General features: G+C 35.0%; 1 protein-coding gene across 2 annotated transcripts in view; it reads right to left on the bottom strand.

Moving 5' to 3' along the window:
• The window catches only part of LOC138698534 (uncharacterized), a 137,044-nt gene extending 123,392 nt beyond the window's left edge, over window positions 1–13,652 (bottom strand). Inside the window, exons 1-2 of one of the 2 annotated variants that reach the window (XM_069824533.1) lie at window positions 13,532–13,652; window positions 7,806–8,109 (exon numbers count right to left, since the gene is read on the bottom strand). In XM_069824533.1, coding sequence (XP_069680634.1) covers window positions 7,806–7,878 — 73 coding nt within the window. In that variant the 5' untranslated portion in view covers window positions 7,879–8,109; window positions 13,532–13,652. The remainder of the gene's footprint in view (window positions 1–7,805; window positions 8,110–13,531) is intronic. The other variant, XM_069824532.1, reaches the window with a different exon arrangement.
• Window positions 13,653–20,963: the final 7,311 nt, after the last annotated feature.

The raw sequence follows: 20,963 nt of genomic DNA, 5'->3' as shown, positions 1-20,963 counted from the left end.
GTACCGAGCCACTACCCTGACAGACAGCACCACCCACATTTGGAGCCATTTTTCGGCGCTTAAAACTCGCATTCGGCTGGTCCCGAGTTCAAATCCCGTGGCCGGCCAATCTGACTGATTTTTTTCGTGGTTTCCCTTAGTCACAAAGGCAAATGTCGAATTGGAAGGTTACATACAACTATTGACCACCGCCCCGATCACCAATATCATAAACATTAATCAAAATTTAAAATTGGTTACATAAACACAAGGTATTGACATCACACGATAGAAACAGGAACATAACAATAGTAACAACGGCCTACTGATATACCCAAAGATACTACACACGCGATATGACCATAGATGTTGTGTTGTTGTTTTCTAATGCCAGGCGTTTGACAAAGTCATTTGACCTCTTGCACTCCAATATTTTTCAAAGATATTATCATGACCAGCCACTGAAGCACAGATTTTGAGGTGTTCCGAATCCATTTCTTGGTTTGAGTTGCACAATGGACAGTTAGGGGACTGATATATTCCAATTCTATGCAGGTGTTTGGCCAAACAATCATGGCCTGTTGCCAATCTAAATGCAGCTAAATCGGGAATTAACTGTGGATTTTGATGCAGAGAGTTCCATTTTCCCCCTTGAGATTGTGTTATCAAATTTTGTTTGTTGAAGTCTAAGTATGTAGATTTAATAAATCTTTTCACAGAGTAATACGTAGATTTAGTAACCATAGATGTTAAAGCGTGTATAAGTAAACTTAACAAAATACAAATACAAAGTCCAGTCCTTCAACTGTAATGAAAGATCGAGAAATTTTGTATATTTTATTCAAGAAAAACTATTCGTAACTCATGCTATTTACTTTTAATTATATGAAAAACTTCGGAAAGATATCTACAAATAATCTCCAATAAACCGTTACTCTAAAACTAATGCAATATTTTCGCATTGTTGTTACAGAATACTTAAGAACATTTATAACTTTAAGAAAACCTGGTCGAATATAACTTTTATACCTTCAACGGGATCAAAGGAAATTAAAAAAAACAGACCAACAATCTAAAATTTCTTTTACTTCAAGTTGTGTAATGAAAATTCATGCCATTATTGCTAGAAACGATAGATAAATTTAGTATTTTTTGTTATACTTTCAAGAAAAATGCAGAACAAGCCCCCGTTGTCTTGTTAGTTCAAGATTGATAGAATAAATACAAGATTTAGGCATTTAATTGCACTAAAAATGGAGAAGTTCTTCATGCTTTATTCGAGACTGAGGCTTTAATCACATAATACGACGCTTTTAATTTATTGATATGAACAATTTTTATGTAAATGAGTAAATTATAGTTTATTGAAAGACATAATGAGTTTATATCACTGATGGTATTGAAAAATCGAGGATTTTAATGTGTGAAGAACTAATTAAAACCGCAGCTTCATTAGTTTTAGTTTTGTAAAGAAAGGTCTGGAGATAACCTCCATTAGTAAGCAAGTATAAAATTAGTAAAATGAATACGAATGTTAGACCTTTAAAGGCAAGGAAAATTTTAGAATTTCGACAACTTGACTCGAAAAGATCAGATTGTTTTTATTTTTTGAAAATACCAAAAGTTTTACAGATATTATATATTAATAGTTTCCACTAATTGGCAAGGCCAAAGCTAATGGAATAAATAGAAATTTTATCGCATTACTTAACACATTTTATTTAAAACCGGATATAATTTATGTGTCCTTAGTCTTAACTGTCACAACACACATCTAAATATAATGTTCACTAGTCAGTTCGAAGTTAGTAAGATAACATCTAATTTATTAATTATTCGTACAAACTGATCAAGAATCTCAAGACATTTCGTTTATGAAATGTGTCATAATTTACTGTTTTTACTTAAGCAGTCTCAAAATTTACATTAAAACCACGTATAAACATTGTTCGAATTGAAGTGGTGGAAGCAGGGGAATTTCCTCGTTCTGTTGTTGTTTCCCCCCCCCCCCCCACGTTCTGAACTCTTGTGTCACTTTCCAACCAAGGAAACAGTAATATGCGTTACAAGATCGGTATGTTGAAGTTTTCATGTTCGAGGAAAAGTTTGAAAAAGCGAAACGTAGTTGAGCTTTTTTAATTTCCGAGAATTGAAAGAAAACATACCGCTCGTGTATCGTACATTATGTTGTGCGAAGATCGTTTATTACATACCTGAAAGACGAATTTCTAATTAGTTGCAATGAAATCTCCATCTTGGTTTCTGTTCAATGACGGCAAATTTGCAAAACAAAAATATCTATCTTCAACATTGTTGCTTTAAAATGTTTTCTGTGTTTACTATACTCCAGCAGGCCGTGATATACGTCTGTCTTTTTTTCTCCCAGTCTATAAATGCGAACTTAAAACAAACGGCTTCCTTAATGTTATATGCATCACGAAATGCAGTAACTTTAGTGGAGTTGTAGAGTTTACTTAATTTTTGCAAATATTTAAAAACAATAATTAACAGTGCAATTGGGGTGAAATTGCAGTGGTAAGTTTCCAATTTATAATTATTACTATATTGAACGTCTCTAAAAATAATATGTTAAAAGCCTAAAGCAGTAAAATCAATATGTCACTTAAGCGGTAAGAAGAGGGAAATTGTTATGTGTGTTCGGTTGGGAATACTGAATGTGGAATTTTAGACTTACCGCGGGTTGGTTTTGTGCGGAAACCAAGCAAATACGCACGATCTCGCACAAACAAATTTCTATTTAAATATTACGAAATTTGATGCTATTATTGTTTCAATAAACTTATGAGGATCCCGAAGAAAATAGATATGAATTGGAAAGGGAAGAGGCTGTTCAATAATCTTTATATGAAACGAGTCAAAGTCAGGATAGGAGAAATGTCAGAAAGAAGTGAAATAGGGAGAAGAGTACGACAAGGATGTCCTTTATCACCAATCCTGTTGAACTTCTACTTGGAGGATTTAATGAAGAACTGTTTTCAGAACATGGGAGGAGGGATAGTTGGAGGAAGAAAAATGAAGTGTATAAGATCTGCTGATGGTATGGGGTTGTTAGAAGAAGAGGAGACGATACTAAGTGATATGCTACTGGAGCTAAATGACAGCTGTGAGCAGTATAGGATGAAGATAAATGCAAACAAGGCGATGGCCATGGTTATCGGAAAGAAAATAAAGAAGGTAAACGTGAGAATTCTAAACAAGGCAGTAGACCAAGTGAACTGCTTCAAATACATGGGACGTACTATATCGTCGTTGTTCCTGCAATAACTATGTGCAAAATATACAATTTTTCAGTACGAGGAAAAAACACATTTATTCATCCTATGGCAGCCGTACATAGGGGATTGTGAATTCTTACATTTTCGAAACAAAGAAATATAATTACATATAGGAGATTTTATTATTTGCTGTATCCCTATTTACGTTATTTAATAGAGCAAAAATCTGAAAATCGATCAATATGTCACAGAGTTATTGCAGAAACAACGACGATATACAGTAACATGAGCTGCTGTCAGGAAGTCAAGAGGAGGATAGTAATGGCAAAAGAAGCTTTTAATAGAAAAAGGAGTATCGTCTGCAAAGCTCTGGAAAAAGAACTAAGAAGAGACTAATGAAGTGCTTTGTGTGGAGTGTGGCATTATATGAGTCAGAAACATGGACATCACGATTAAATAAAGCGAAGCGACTAGAAGCATTTGAAATGTAGATATGGGAAAGAATGGAGCGTGTGAAATGGACAGACAGAATAAGAAATGAAGCTATGTTTGAAATAGATGGTGAAGAAAGAATGTTGAAACTGATCAGGAAGAGAAAAAGGAAGGAATTGGCTGGGTAACTGACTAAGAAGAAACTGCCTACTGAAGGATGCTCTGGAAGGAATGGTGAACCAGAGAAAAATTCGGGAGCGCGCTTCCGTACAGGGGCAGCGGCATTTCTCTAAGGTTAGAGCCCAGTTTAGGGGGGGGGGGGTGTGTGTGTGTGTGTGTGTGTGTGTGTGTGTGTGTGTGTGTGTGTGTGTGTGTGTGTGTGTGTGTGTGTGTGTGTGTGTGTGTGTGTGTGTGTGTGTGTGTGTGTGTGTGTGTGTGTGTGTGTGTGTGTGTGTGTGTGTGTGTGTGTGTGTGTGTGTGTGTGTGTGTGTGTGTGTGTGTGTGTGTGTGTGTGTGTGTGTGTGTGTGTGTGTGTGTGTGTGTGTGTGTGTGTGTGTGTGTGTGTGTGTGTGTGTGTGTGTGTGTGTGTGTGTGTGTGTGTGTGTGTGTGTGTGTGTGTGTGTGTGTGTGTGTGTGTGTGTGTGTGTGTGTGTGTGTGTGTGTGTGTGTGTGTGTGTGTGTGTGTGTGTGTGTGTGTGTGTGTGTGTGTGTGTGTGTGTGTGTGTGTGTGTGTGTGTGTGTGTGTGTGTGTGTGTGTGTGTGTGTGTGTGTGTGTGTGTGTGTGTGTGTGTGTGTGTGTGTGTGTGTGTGTGTGTGTGTGTGTGTGTGTGTGTGTGTGTGTGTGTGTGTGTGTGTGTGTGTGTGTGTGTGTGTGTGTGTGTGTGTGTGTGTGTGTGTGTGTGTGTGTGTGTGTGTGTGTGTGTGTGTGTGTGTGTGTGTGTGTGTGTGTGTGTGTGTGTGTGTGTGTGTGTGTGTGTGTGTGTGTGTGTGTGTGTGTGTGTGTGTGTGTGTGTGTGTGTGTGTGTGTGTGTGTGTGTGTGTGTGTGTGTGTGTGTGTGTGTGTGTGTGTGTGTGTGTGTGTGTGTGTGTGTGTGTGTGTGTGTGTGTGTGTGTGTGTGTGTGTGTGTGTGTGTGTGTGTGTGTGTGTGTGTGTGTGTGTGTGTGTGTGTGTGTGTGTGTGTGTGTGTGTGTGTGTGTGTGTGTGTGTGTGTGTGTGTGTGTGTGTGTGTGTGTGTGTGTGTGTGTGTGTGTGTGTGTGTGTGTGTGTGTGTGTGTGTGTGTGTGTGTGTGTGTGTGTGTGTGTGTGTGTGTGTGTGTGTGTGTGTGTGTGTGTGTGTGTGTGTGTGTGTGTGTGTGTGTGTGTGTGTGTGTGTGTGTGTGTGTGTGTGTGTGTGTGTGTGTGTGTGTGTGTGTGTGTGTGTGTGTGTGTGTGTGTGTGTGTGTGTGTGTGTGTGTGTGTGTGTGTGTGTGTGTGTGTGTGTGTGTGTGTGTGTGTGTGTGTGTGTGTGTGTGTGTGTGTGTGTGTGTGTGTGTGTGTGTGTGTGTGTGTGTGTGTGTGTGTGTGTGTGTGTGTGTGTGTGTGTGTGTGTGTGTGTGTGTGTGTGTGTGTGTGTGTGTGTGTGTGTGTGTGTGTGTGTGTGTGTGTAGGGGCTAGAAAATATTGAGAATAGAACGCATGTTTATATGACATTTTTTTCGATTAATACACACACCTAAATTGGGTTCTAACCTTAGATAAATATCGCTGCCCTTGTACGGAAGAGCGCCCTGAAAGGGACCCGATATGTGAATCAGAAATTACCTACCTCTACGATCTTCACCAATTCGACTACTTCTTACAAGTAATTAATTCGCTAGTTCACACTTAACAAAGGCAATACAAAGTCTATACTATAAAAATGTCAAAGTAACTCAACACATTTTGTTTGGAATGACTGGGTTATAAATAACTCTTTGTTGATCTATCTAAGGGTATCAAATTCTTGAAAGAAATATCTAGAAATAATATTCACTAGTTACTAGTTGAAGTTCTGTGTCAAACTTAAAATGTTATACTTTCCTGGAAGTCAGCATTAAGATTTACATAAAAATAAGCTTGCGACAGTATTTGACAACAAAAATTATTAAATTGGTTTATTTATCGTTGTATTATGAAATTTGTCAAGACAACATATGCAGGATCAAAGTACTGAAGTTGAAGTTCTTAATCCGGGAATCCGTAATCCAACCAAGATTGATACAGCTATGGAACTTAAATTTGTAAATCATGTTAATGAAAAAAAAAGTGTGCTGACATAAAGAAGTTATTAAAGTACTTTGACATATCTTCAGAAGAAGCTAGAATATTTTTTGGAGACCAGTGAACAATATTATTGTTCTTGTATGTCTTAATAAGTGTCATTGTGTGTTCCAGTGAGCAATATATAATACTATTGTTCTTGTACGTCTTCATTGAGTATTATTGAACAAAATTGGGTGGTAAAAAAGAACAGATGCATTTATATGTATGAAAATTACTTTCCTGCATAGTAAGATCTAAATTTAAAAGGACAACAGAATTTTGAACTGAAAATATTAGTAAAAACATTTTGAAAGTGATGGAAAAGTTCTGTACATGTTGAATTTTGTGAAAAATTTGTTATTTTTTGGATCTATTTAGGAATGATACTTATAAAATAATATGTATAATATCATAATCTATTTCTATTATCCTTTTTTCAGTAAATATATAATTCCTGTGAAAATGCTGTACTTGAATTAAGAGTTAATTAAAAAAATAGCCTATGTCTACTGAAAAATTTGATTTCTGTAGATGTTAAGTTTTGTAAAAACGCTCCTCAATTGTTAGAATGAAAGTAAAAGGCGATTTGAGCAAAAACTTGCATATCTGTGTCACACTGGTTTTCTAAGAAATCGAGTTTCGCACAAAGTGACGCTTTTTAGTGACCTACGTAATAACGACTATTCATCAAGGAGGCTCACTGAATTTTGTAAGAAGTGAAAGGAAAAATAATTGTATTATCTCTCTATTCTATGGAATTACATCAGCTAATGTCCATGTCACAAATGAGCTGTACTAGTTCAAAAAATATAATTACCGGTACGAAAATTCAACAAACTATAATTTTCTTTATTTAAGACTTTCCGCTAAATTTTAAAATAAAGGAACGCGTTACATTATTCATGCAAAAGTTGTCGTGCCATTTTTTATATTTTCGTTTCACTTTCAAAATGATCACAATGATATATACGCGATGTAAAATATATCTTCTTTGTAGTATGTAAACGAATGTTGAAACTGATCAGGAAGAGAAAAAGGAAGGAATTGGCTGGGTAACTGACTGAGAAGAAACTGCCTACTGAAGGATGTACTGGAAGGAATGGTGAACCACCCCATCGCACCTCCTCATACTCATCTTCTTTCACAATAGCCCTGCCAAGACTCTGAAATTCGCTACCTGCTAGCATCAGGGACTGTCGAAATAAAATTGAATTCAAACGCAAACTTACTAGGCATTTGGTCAGTAATTGATTTCTTGTAAATAGTTTCCTTAAACTATCACAAAATATTTCAATATCCAGTAATTTCATCACTATACAATTTTGTTATTCTAGGTTTAATTTGTAATTCAGTAAATGTAAAATATTTGTTTTTCTATGATAAATTATCTAGCCTTAATTAGTCAGGTAATCTCTTCGTACTTTGATTTTTATTGTAATTGTAATTGTAAATTTAATACTAATTGTAATTTTATTCTTCATATTATAGTTGGAATCTCCTGGTAGAGGGGCAGAGAAGGCCTGACGGCCTTATCTCTACCAGGTTAAATAAATAAATACTAATACTAATATTAATAATCTCATCCAATTCTACAACATACATTTATGCTTTATGGCACAAAAGGAATTTATACTATCCTGTATTTCCATAAACTAATAAATTTATTTAATCGAAGTATAATTTTACACGTATTTACAGGTGCCAAAAAAACGCAACCGTTCCTGAGTTTAATTATCAATTTTCAGAAGAAAATAACCTTGTGTGATTATCCAACCATAACAACAATAACGGAAAAAGGCCATGTCACATCACAAATACTTCAGAAAATATAATGCTAAAAGCAATTTAAACTGAGAAAAGTAAAAATGGAGACTTACCAAGCAAGCACAAAGTCAAGATGCTAACAAATAGCACACGTTTCATAACACAGTCCATCATTGTTGCTTTCATCTTTCTTAAATTCAGAAATCAATCGATATCACGAACACCACATCCACTTTCAAAACTTAGCACATTCATATGATACGCAGTTTCCACTTATTAACGTTAGATGCCGTCTCAACAATTGAAACAATTGCACTGCTATCTACGAACCTTCCGTTCAGCGCTGCGTCCGCTAGCAGACTGACGAGTTCTGTGATAAAGTCGCTCCGTCCCCACTCTTTCGCTTGCCGTCATGTTCTGAAACACCAAAGATGCTGCAAAAAATAAGAGTGGGACTTTATGTTTAACATTCATCGTAGGATGACCTTCCCCCCCTCTACTAGTACCACCTTCACCCCGAATACCTTGCAACCTAACCAATGATATGCTGTTATTTAACTGACGCAAAAAACTTGTCAAGGTTACTGCATATAATATACTTTAAAAGGCAGTGGAATTACATCCTACTACTAGCAAATTACACAGAAAGAATGACAGCACACGAAGTAATTCTACATGTTATGAAAACTTTTTTTTTTTAGTGGTTTCCTGAGCCACAGAATTCTCTGCCTGTAGCTAAGAGTGCTAAGACAATCCATCTTGGAGGACTTTATCTAACAATTTTTGATGTGAAATGTTCATGTTCGAGGTACAAGGGGAAAAAGCGTAACGCTTTGACATGAAAAGTTTACTCTGACAGTTGCCTAGGGCGGGAAATTTACAGAGGGGCGCCATTTTCTCTCTCTTTTTCTCTTCCTTTTTTACAGTGAAATTTGTTTTTGAAACACTTGCTGGTAAATCCTTTCTGAAGTTTGTTCTGAACACCTTGTTCCGTTATCGCATTGTCGCGGTCGCGGCGAGAGTAAAAGGAAAGTGTGCAGCTGCATACGTTATATTGTAATGCCGGTATCACATTATTACTTACTAGCTGTTAGGGAACCCGGAGGTTCATTGCCGCCCTCACATAAGCCCGCCATTGGTCCCTATCCTGAGCAAGATTAATCCAGTCTCATCATATCTCACCTCCCTCAAATCCATTTTAATATTATCCTCCCATCTACGTCTCGGTCTCAGCAAAGGTCTTTTTCCCTTCGGCCTCCCAACTAACACTCTATATGCATTATATCACATTATTATACTATGAAACTACTTAAATTTAACTGTTTGTAAACAAGAAAGCATTGTTGAAAGTCAAATTGGATGTGTGTTTATTAGCTATTTATCGCTATGGGTAGTAACCACAACTGTCAGTTACATTTTCAATATAATTATATCATCAGAGCCACCGGCTCTGTCGGCTAAGGCGCTTGCCTGCCGATCCGGAGTTGCGTCCGGGCGCGGGTTCGATCCCCGCTTGGGCTGATTAACTGGTTGGGTTTTATCCGAGATTTTCCCCAACCATAAGGCAAATGTCAGGTAATCTACGGCGAATCCTCGGCCTCATATCGCCAAATACCATCTCGCTGTCACCAATCCCATCGACGCTAAATAACCTCTAGTTGATACAGCGTCATTAAATAATGACGTAAAAATATATATATCATCAGCAATACTATTTAATAACTTTCCAGCATGTGCACTATATAATTCGACATAAAAAGTTTATTCTGCAAAGAGTTTCAGTTATTTTTCAATTTACTTTATACTTCCTCTCGAAGTAAGGAGTACTCGTACTAATTATACCACACACAAAACCGATGCTTAAAAATAAACCACAATCTGCCTTTCACAAATAAATTTTGTGCGAGATCGTGCGTATTTGCTTGTTTTCCGCACAGAACCAATAAGCGGTAAGTGTGAAATACCACATTCAGTATTCCCAACGTAACACACACAACAATTTCCCTCTTCTTACCGCTTAAGCGCGACATTCATTTTACTGCTTTAGGCTTTTAACATATTATTTTAGAGACGTTTAACATAGTAATAATTATAAACTGGAAACTTACCACTGCAATTTCACCTAAATTACACTGTTAATTATTGTTTTTAAATATTTGTAAAAATTAAGTAGTCTACTACTCCACGAAACTTATTGCATTCCTGATACAAGTAACATTAAGGAAGCCGTGAAAAAATCAACAAGATTCCAGATGCCGATGTTATTACTGAAATATGTTATATAAATAATATTGTTAAAATATTAAAATGAAAAATAAATCATTACATAACCTTACCGTTTGTTTTAAGTTCGCATTTATAGACTGGGGGAAAAAAATATAGACTTATATCACGGCCTGCTGGAGTATAGTAAACACAGAAAACATTTTATGGCAACAATGTTGAAGAAAGATATTTTGGTTTTCCGAAGTTGCCGTCATTAAACAGAAACCAAGATGGAGATTTCATCGCAACTAATTAGAAATTCGTCTTTCAGGTATGTCATAAACGATCTTCGCACAAAATAATGTACGATACACGAGCGGTATGTTTACTTTCATGTTCTCGGAAATTAAAAAAGCTCAACTACGTTTCGCTTTTTCAATCTTTTCCTGGACCATGAAAACGTCAACATACCGCTCTTGTAACGTATATTACTATTGTTTCAACAATGAATAAGTCTGAATATGTTTCTTTGCATCGAGTCTGATGTGCTTCGTCAGATCGACTTTGATGACATCATCAATGCTTTATGGAGAAAGTGCGAAGGAAATCTTTATAATTCATAAGTAATATGCATGTATTTTGATTCCAGTAACATTTCATTTAAAACTAATTTAAACTAAACATGACTTTATTATAGCTGCTGATAAACTGTTTGTGGGAGTTGGGGGGGGGGGCGACAAATTTTAACACTGTCACGTTTAAGTGACCATAGTGAATTTGGATTAAGTTATGATATTCTGGGTCCCATTCCATAAATCTCCAAATAGGCCTTCTGACATGATAAACCATTTCTTTAAATCTAAAGTGGAGATCTTCCACTACATTATTGGTCCTATGACTACCTTATAACGATTTTTACTTGGTTATTTAAGGATGCTGTATCAACTACTGGGTTATTTAGCGTCGATGGAATTGGTAATAGGGAAATGGTATTTGACGAAATGATGCTCTCCAAACAAAATGTCGAATAATCTTCTCTGTACATAACATATATTGGACATTTGGCTTGTGGACAAACCATTAGCACTAAAGGTTTAATTCTCATATTTATGTATGACTTGAAATCTACTTAATGAACGCTAAAATTTTCACTGACCTATCTTAAGTAGAAGTGGAAATATTGCATTTTTAATACGGTGCGGTTTATTGGACATTTTGATTTGTGGACATTTCTATAAACATTTTGACTTGTGGACATTTCTATAGCCTATATTGAACATTTTGAGTTGCGGAAATTTCTGCATATTGGACATTTTGACTACTGGCTTTATTTTATTGGACATTTTAGTTGTGGACATTTTTATAGTGGACTTTCTGTATATCGGACTTTGTGCTATGGACGAATGGACCTGGAATGAACAAAAGTGTAAGATGAACTTCGTGCCTCATGGTTTTCCACGCGGTCCATCTCAAATCCCTAAGGTGTCTCTATTTAAGTATTTTATTTTACGATGCTTTATCAACATCTTAGGTTATTTAGCGTCTGAATGAGATGAAAGTGATAATGCCGGGGAAATGAGTTCGGGGTCCAGCACCGATATTTACCCACATTTGCTCATATTGAATTAAGGGAAAACCCTGGAAAAAACCTCAACTAGGTAACTTTCCCCAACCGGGAATCGAACCCGGGCCACCTGGTTTCGTGGCCATACGCGCTAACCGTTATTCCACAGGTGTGGACAAGATGTTTATAGGTTTTCCACATAATTAGTCAATCTAAATCATAAAAGCATCCTGCAATACAATAAAATTATAAATTCATAAGTGACTAAATAATATAAACTGCGGGTTGTGAGGGCTAACGGCTTCAGCAGCTGGGTATCTGGCTCTAATGAAAATTAACATGGACACATGGTCAGCCTGTAACGGAAGTTGAGATGACATACGAAATTAGGTTAAGATATGAGAGCTTATAGGATTGGGAAGGAAACAATTGGTACTATCCCAGCGTTCACTCAGAGAGACGTGGGAGACCACGAGAAACCCAAGTCTGGGTAGCCGGATCCTGGACTCCAACCCAGACCTCTCGAAAATAATGCGGACGTGTAACCACTACACCACCGTATTCACACTACAAAATATAAATAAATTGCATTAAAGAACCTGTCTCCGATTTTTTAAAATGTTCTTCCATGGATTTCTATCTTATGTATCCCACCTCTGTTGCATCGGAACTCTCCAGATATAAAAAATACAAACATAGAAGGGTTAATAGAAAATGAAGAAGAAATAATTGAAGCAATTAAACAAAGAAGATTGCGATGGTACCACAGTAAGGAAAACAATAAAGAGATAATATTACAGGCAATATTTTACAGTATGGAAAATCTAAAAATACAGACATTAAAAAACCGCATTCACTGTTGTGCAAGTTGATAGTTTTAGTTCATCTGGATGCAAAACAATAACAATAATAATGCTAATGATGACGAAAACAACAATAATAATAATAATACAATAATAATGATAAAACAATAATAATAATAATGATAATAATGATAAAAACAACAATAATAATGATAATAAAACAATAATAACAATGATAATGATAAAAACAACAATAATAATGATAATGATAATAATGATGATAAAAACAATAATGATAATGATGATAAAAGAAATAATAATAATAATGATAAAACAATAATAATAATAAAACAATAATAATAATAATGATAATGATAAAAACAATAATAATGATAATGATGATAAAACAATAATAATAATAATGATAATGATGATAAACAATAATAATAATGATTATAAAAGCAATAATAATAATAATAATGATAAAACAACAATAATAATGATAATAAAACAATAATGACAATAATAATAATGATAATGATGATAAAAACAATAATAATGATGATAAAAACAATAATAATGATGATAAAACAATAATAATGATGATAAAAACAATAATAATGATGATAAAAACAATAATGATAAAAACAATAATAATGATAAAACAATAATAATGATGATAAAAACAATAATAATGATGATAAAACAATAATAATAATGATAATGATGATAAAACAATAATAACAATTATAATAATGATAATGATGAAAAAACAAAAATAATAATGATAATGATGATGAAACAATAATAATAATACTAATAATAATAATAATAATAATAATAGTGATGATAAAAAGAATAATAATAATGATAAAACAATAGTAATGATAACGATAATAATAAACTACTACTACTACTACTACTACTACTACTACTACTACTTTTCATTAGTTATCTGAAGAACAACTAGTCTGGTCAGAAATCAATATGAATAACACTTAGCGTCCATTCTAGCTCACTTATTGGAATGAGTTCTCATTTGTTCACTCATTTGTGAGGGGGGGACAATTATGAATATGAAATGAGTTTGAGTGCTGATAGAAGTATCACTAATTTATAAGTGTTCAGTATGAATTCGGCCATAGATCTTATATAACTGTTGTTTATAGAATGGAAACAGAAATTAGTGACACTTTTAATTTATAACTTAAATATTACACTCATTTAAATGAATTCTGCTCTACGTCTCGTAAATTCCTATACTCACAAATAACAATACAGCCTCCAAGGTCATTGACTAATGAAGCCTTTGTGTTTGCCTTACAATAAGAAGACAATCTCCCCAGATTCCGCTGCTTACCAAGGTAAGATGTACTAAATACAGATGAGAACGTGCAAACAGGTTGGATATCGAGTTTGGAAAGTTCCTGAAGCCAGATATCTGACATTTATGTGAGGTCCCTCACTCCCCTGATATGAAAAAAAACAGAGGACAGTAATTTTCCGCTTCTCTCGTTAAGATAGTTCAGAACTGCACCCACGTTTGATTAGCACCAGACCGTCAACAAGAAATCCATCAACGTCTGGTTCACGTCTCTGTGGACGTGCGGCTTTCAAAGGACAAAGTTGTGCGTTCTTATGTTTACCTACGTAATGTTGTAATTAAGGCTCGGGTTTTTAGGTTTACCAGCAGACTATCTTATTCCATTACTGAACGTGAACATGCAGAAAGTTTTGTAGTAACAGTACGTTTCAGAAAAAGTGAAACAAATTACAGTATGTTAATTTTATAGCATCTGACCACTACCACCACCACCACCACCACCACCACCACCACCACCACCACCACCACCACCACCAGCATCTTATCGTTTCTTCCTTGGAAGGTCGATTTCAATTATGCCTCCAATTGTCTCTACTTTTCCATGCTAAAATTATTGGACATTTATCTTTCGAAGAGGTAGAAAAATTGAAATATTTTGTAGCAACAGTAACAAATATAAATGATACTCGGGAGGAAATTAAACGCAGAATAAATATGGGAAATGCCTGTTATTATTCGGTTGGGAAGCTTTTGTCATCTAGTCTGCTATCAAAAAATCTGAAAGTTAGAATTCATAAAACAGTTATATTACCGGTTGTTCTTTATGGTTGTGAAACTTGGACTCTCAATTTGAGAGAGGAACAGAGATTAAGAGTGTTTGAGAATAAGGTTCTTAGGAAAATATTTGGAGCTAAGAGGAATGAAGTTACAGGATAATGGAGAAAGTTACACAACGCAGAACTGCACGCATTGTGTTCTTCACCTGACATAATTAGGAACATTAAATCCAGACGTTTGAGATGGGCAGGACATGTAGCACGTACGGGCGAATCCAGAAATGCATATAGAGTGTTAGCTGGGAGACCGAAGAGAAAAAGACCTTTAGGGAGGCCGAGACGTAGATGAGAGGATATTATTAAACTGGATTTGAGGGAGGTGGGATATGATGATAGAGACTGGCTAAATCTTGCATAGGATAGGGACCGATGGCGGGCTTATGTGAGGGCGGCAATGAACCTGAGCGTTCCTTAAAAGCCATTTGTAAGCAAGTAGGCCTAAGTATTCTTTTGTATATTTTCTACCTATTCATAGGGTCTATTACCGTTCCTGCAGGATTCTTTTAATTTTGTCTATCCATCTTTCCCATGGCCGCTTGCCTTTCATCTTTATGCCTCATTCATAAAATAAAATAAAAAAATGTAACTGTTAACTTGGGGTAATGTTAGTAGCAAAAGAATAGACTTTGTGGGAGTACAAGAGGCTAGGCTAGAAGAGAATGACATACTGCCAATAGGAGATTACTTGTTGTACTATTGGTAAGGAAACAATAATCACCAATTAGGAACAGGATTCTTTATTCATACAACTAACAGTGAAAAAGGTCGAATTTATCAGTGACATGTTATCATATTTAGTACTTAAGGGTAGATTGTAATAGAAATGATCAGGACGAAATTCAAATACAAACTGCTGAGCCATTTATACTCGAACCCACACTTTCTGAAGTCGAAATTGCGATAGAAAAACTGAAAAAGTACAAGTCTCCAGGTATCGACCAAATTCCAGCAGAATTTATACAACGCATTATCTAGCGAAATTTATAAGATTGTACTTGCTATTTGGGAAAAGGAAATTGTACCAGAACAATGGTAGGAGTCCATTTTTAAGAAGAGGGACAAAACCAACTGTAGTAACATTCGAGGAATATCACTTTTGTTGACGTCGTACAAAATTTTGTCCAATATTCTTTCGAGAAGATTAACTCTATATGTAGATGAAATTATTGGGGATCGTAAGTGTGGTTTTAGGCGTAATAGATCAACTATTGATCAGATTTTTGTATTCGACAGATATTGGAGAAAATATGGGACTACAAAGGTACAGTACATCAGTTATTCATAGATTTAAAAAAGCATTTGACTCGGTTAAGAGAGAAGTTTTACATAATATTCTTATTGAATTTGGTATTCCCAAGAAACTAGTTCGATTAATTAAAATGTGTCTCAGAGAAACTTACAGCAGAGTCCGTATAGACCAGTTTTTATCTGATGTTTTTCCAATTCACTGCGGGCTAAAGCAGGGAGATGCACTATCACCTTTACTTTTTAACTTCGCTCTAGAATATGTCATTAAGAAATTTCAGGATAACACACAGGGTTTGGAATTGAACGGGTTACATCAGCTGCTTGTCTATGCGGATGACGTGAATATGTTAGGGGAAAATCCACAAACGATTAGGGTAAACACGGAAGTAAAGCGATAGGTTTGGAAGTGAACCCCGAAAAGACAAAGACTATGACTATGTCTCGTGACCAGAATATTCTACGAAATGAAATAATTAAGCAGCGTGTCTCGAAACATCGATACCAGATAATTGAAGATTTGAAGCAAGCTGTTAGGGAGGCATTCAGGGAAATCACACCGCCTTTGCTACGGAAAATTTCACACAGGACATGGCTCCGCATCATTTTGTGCCGCGACAATGATGGTCCCATACTGATGTTCTGGATCACTATACAAGCTGGAACGTAAAGTATCAACCATTGTCACACATCTGTTATGACATGTTCAAAATGGATGCACATCAAACATACAAACAAGACTTTCGGACCTTACTCTAAATTGTAGAGAAAACCACTAAGTAGCTCTGGTCGTAGTTTCCGTTTGATTTATTTATTATTGTGTGGACAGAACAATTTCTTTAGTACCAAAAGTAAATATTTCGTGTTACAATGTTTTCTAATACGAGACCAAATTGTATTTGTAACTATCAATTAAGAACGGTGTGTTCCCTATCATCTGGTGAGTAACAGGCCTAACATACGTCAATTTCCATGATTTATTTGACTCTCTAGTTTTGGCAGCCATATTTGTTTAAACGTGCACCCTCTTGTACCTTGGAACACAAAACATCTTGTACCATTAAACATGTTCCAAGATACATAATACTATCGGTTTTTGTTTTTATTTTATTTTAAGATCATGCCACGAAGTAAGTCTGGAGTTAAGAGGTCCCCAATTGATCCGGATGCCTTGAAGAAAGCTGTTGAAGCAGTTACTGCTCCTCCAGGGAATAAAATCTCAATCAGAGAAGCCTGCTCTGGTTTATATAGAAAATATATTTTAAGGTGTTACGTACAGCTTACAGCAGTAAAATTTTTGGAAATGTTCAACATTTTTTTCCTTCATTACTGTATCTTGCACAATAGTGAAAATTAGTATGTGTAAAACACTATCCTTCTGCTATATTAAAAAAATATTTTTACTATAAAAATTATATATATATATATATTTTTTTTCAAAATTGAAAATGGTGGAAGTTTACTGTGCAGTAATGGTTTCCCTCACAACTCATAAACTTGTTAACTTTTTCATGTTCTCCCTCTTTTACGTTATTGCTAAAATACATGTTTACAATATCATGCTCTTTCAACTGCATTCCATAATAAATAATATTTTTTTTATTTTGTGTTAGAAGAAATTACTGATATTTGAACTTTTTTTTAAATGAATTTTTTTTATCAGACAATATATCAAATGTAGAGAAGTGATCTTGCATCATATTGTAGATATGACATGCATAAATACACACAAAATATTTCATCACAGAATGTTGAATAGTTTTTTTTAGTTATGTGGGATACGCTTCATCACTGCACAGTGAACTGAATTTTGAAAACAAAAATGTAAATTTTTTTTTTTAAATCGTAAAAATATTTTTTCATATAGCAGAAGGACAATGGTTTACACATACTAATTTTCATTATTGTACAAGATACAGTAATGGCGGAAAAAAATGTTGAATATTTTCAAAATTTTACTGCTGTAAGCTGTACCTAACCCCTTAAATATATTGTCAGTTTTTACAGCTGTCTTCCCACCTATATTCCATGTGTTCCAAGGTACAAGACGCTATGTTCCAAGGTACAAGAAAAGGCTTCGAGACTTTGGACCCGATACAATAAGTTTACTGTGCATGCACTATAGGTTGTTGACTCACTGCAGGTAGATAGAGATGTGTTGAGATAATAACGTTGCTATTTAGAGTAGAGTACGGTAGTATGGGGGAACACAGATATGTACATTCTGAAAGTAAATATACATTACACAATGACAATGTCAAAAGAATGTGAAAAGCATTTATTCTCCTATCTTTTATAAGCATTTGTGTTTAATTATGCAAAGTGTTAATGGTGGAAATAAGCATGTAGCAATTTTAATTTTTTTCATTTATCCTATTGGTCGTCTTTAGGAAGTGCAGTTACAGTACCTATTTGCAATGTACTACAAGATACATTCTCAATTTCTCAAAAGTAAATCTTTTTCGGTTATCTGCCAAATAAAGTTTGTACTGTGAAAAGCTGCGCTCTAAGTCGCATGGCGTGATAGGAGCAAAACGAAAAAACCTAACATCACTGCAGTCTCTAAGAAACAGTCCTTTATTCTCGGTGACACTATGTCCACTAATTTGCTGTTTATGTTACACAATATTCCATATCCGTTATTTTTACATCAAATTGATTACCACTTCTGTTTTACACGTTCAGTACCGATGTACTTGATGTCTCATTAATTCTCTGCATCATTTTCTAAATTAATTTCAGGCCTTCCGGTATCTCTTGCTCTGACTTTTCTAACCGTGTAATAGTTTCAGACACAGTTGGTATGAAAACCAAATTATTCGTCAGAACCTTCAAATCCAGAACGTTTTTCTTTGCGTATTTGTTGGCATTCATTCTACAGTACCCCATCCACTGTACGCTTTACCCCTATACTCAGTACGCCGTTATGCGGATTTTCCACTGAGCTGCTCTATTGGGTCCGAAGTCTCGAAGCCTGTACATGAACCTGTTGTACCTTTGAACACATTACATATCTCGTCATTTTATTTTTTCCATCGTTAGTAGATCTGAAAAAGAGGAAAAATAGGTACAGGAAGTTGTAAAGGAATCTTTAATAATTATTTCAAGCACTTTTCCATTTTAAAAATTTCATTTACCAAAATTAAAAAAAAAAAAAAAAACTGTGAAAAGTGTCTCAAGGTACAACAATCTCTTCTAGTTTGTATTCAGGGGTCCCAAGCAGTACAAATGGCATTATTTTATTTACGGACCCTTGTTTACTGGAACGTTTTCGCTTCTTCTCATTCTTACTTATCCTTAAATTTTTTTACCATTACTTTTGAAACACCCTGTATAGGTAATAACAGAGTAAGTATCATCTTCGTGACTCCGTATTTACCCCTCTTCAGTTTACAATAAGTCCACACAGTCACTCTCACCATCCAGAAAATACACGGAGACTGTATCGTGTATACAGTACAAGCGAGGATAAATTAGAGGAAGTGTATTAGAATTTGCGTGAGACGCAAACCTGAACCCCTTGCAGAAACTTTTTTCCAGACACTTTTGACGTTGCTATCGTGAGCAAAATCTCCTGGGAATACAAGAACGAAATCCCCGAAGGGCGTTGCCCTGAAGGGCAGTTAACTTAATTAGAGTAAAGGTAGTGTTTGACATTGCGGAGGAAAGGATAGGTGAAGTGGGTGAACGATAAGTCGAACCCTCGATCCGGATTGTACCGGATCCCAACCGCCTGCAGTTCACACATTCTGGCTTATAATATCACTAAACAGAGAGTTTATGAGGCTTCTGGCATGTTAACACAATTTACACAAATATACAGGTCTTTATTTACCGTTGACACAAATAATTTTATTTATATTTAAGTAATTGAATAGTTGCAAACTATTCCTAAAACCCTCTAAATTCCAAGATGACTTCATGTTTGTTTTTATACTGAAAATTATCTTTGATAATTGCTAAATTATTTTGTGTGAACACTGAAGACAAATCCGCTCAAGAATTTAAAGGGAGGCAGAGGTAAAATTTTCGAATAAAACTGAAGAAAAAATGAAAATTTGGTTTTTTCCATTTTTATTATCTTTATTTTCATATTCCGATGTTAGTTTTTGATTTTGTGCCCTTAAAAATATGAATTAAAACAAAGATAACTGTATTACTATATAATTCCCATAATAAACTAATACTTATCATTATTTATATACCTTCTCTGAACATATAAATAAAAAGAAATATTGAACATTTCTTACAATATGGTGCATGGAGCATTTTATATCAAACGATACAAAGTTTTATAAAATTATAAATATTTACAGAACTATTGTACTTAGAAAGTTGAAACTTGGTATGTCCATTACTAATAACATACTTAGTACCCATGATCAATTTTCAAACAAATCGGATAAATTTTGTGAATTTTAGAATATTCACCTCTGCCTCCCCTTAAGAGAAATATTTTATAGGCACGTAAGAGGACGGAAAGTCAAACGGCATAAGAAAATCCATATTCTTAAAAAATTAGAGCACCGAAATCCCAGATTTTGGTCAAAAGTAGAAACTGAGCTTAAGAAAAAAAAAAAAAACACAAGTCGCGAGAAAAGAATTCCCATGTAAGACGTTTGTGAAAATATCAAACATTAAATCTTCACATTTTCAACATTCCATTCCATTAAGTTTCCGTAAAATTTTCAGTTTGCGGTAAACCAGAAGAATAGGTTCATCAAAACTAAAGTACGATATAATTATATAGGCCTACTTGTATTCTAGGGGTGCTATGCATAGACATTTCTCTAGCCCGCGCTACGAGCGTGCTAAACTAGCCCCGGCTATAGGCTGATTACTTGTACAGGATTCATATCATATCATATTGCAAACACTGGTTTATGAATACGAAAAACGTTAGTTCGCTGATCATCCACTGGAAGCCCACGCTAAGAATGTCTATGAATATGGCCCTAAGTGTTTAAAATTGTCTTTGGAATTGCATCGGTAATGCTGCCTACATTATGTTTATTTTATATTGCTGCAATTCAAAATTGTGTGATATACAAGTTGAACCGTAAATATTGTCATTAATGTCAGGGGATTATTCTTTGAGATATTTCAAATGAAAAAGTATAATACAATTTTGCTCGTTTTCGCTTCCTTTTCGAGATAAAAATTGTTTTATATGAAATATTTCACAGCGTGCTTTGGGAAAGCCATTGATTTAATTCCCAATATGCTCAGTCAATTTAAGAGAGCAGTGTATTATGATAATAAATGATTGAAAGAGTTTTAGTTTTGTGCTTAAA

Source organism: Periplaneta americana, chromosome 4 (genome assembly GCF_040183065.1).
Source record: "Periplaneta americana isolate PAMFEO1 chromosome 4, P.americana_PAMFEO1_priV1, whole genome shotgun sequence".
Lineage (NCBI taxonomy): Eukaryota > Metazoa > Arthropoda > Insecta > Blattodea > Blattidae > Periplaneta > Periplaneta americana.
The sequence above is the reverse complement of the archived record's forward strand: the minus strand, read 5'-3'. Positions and strand labels throughout refer to the sequence as shown.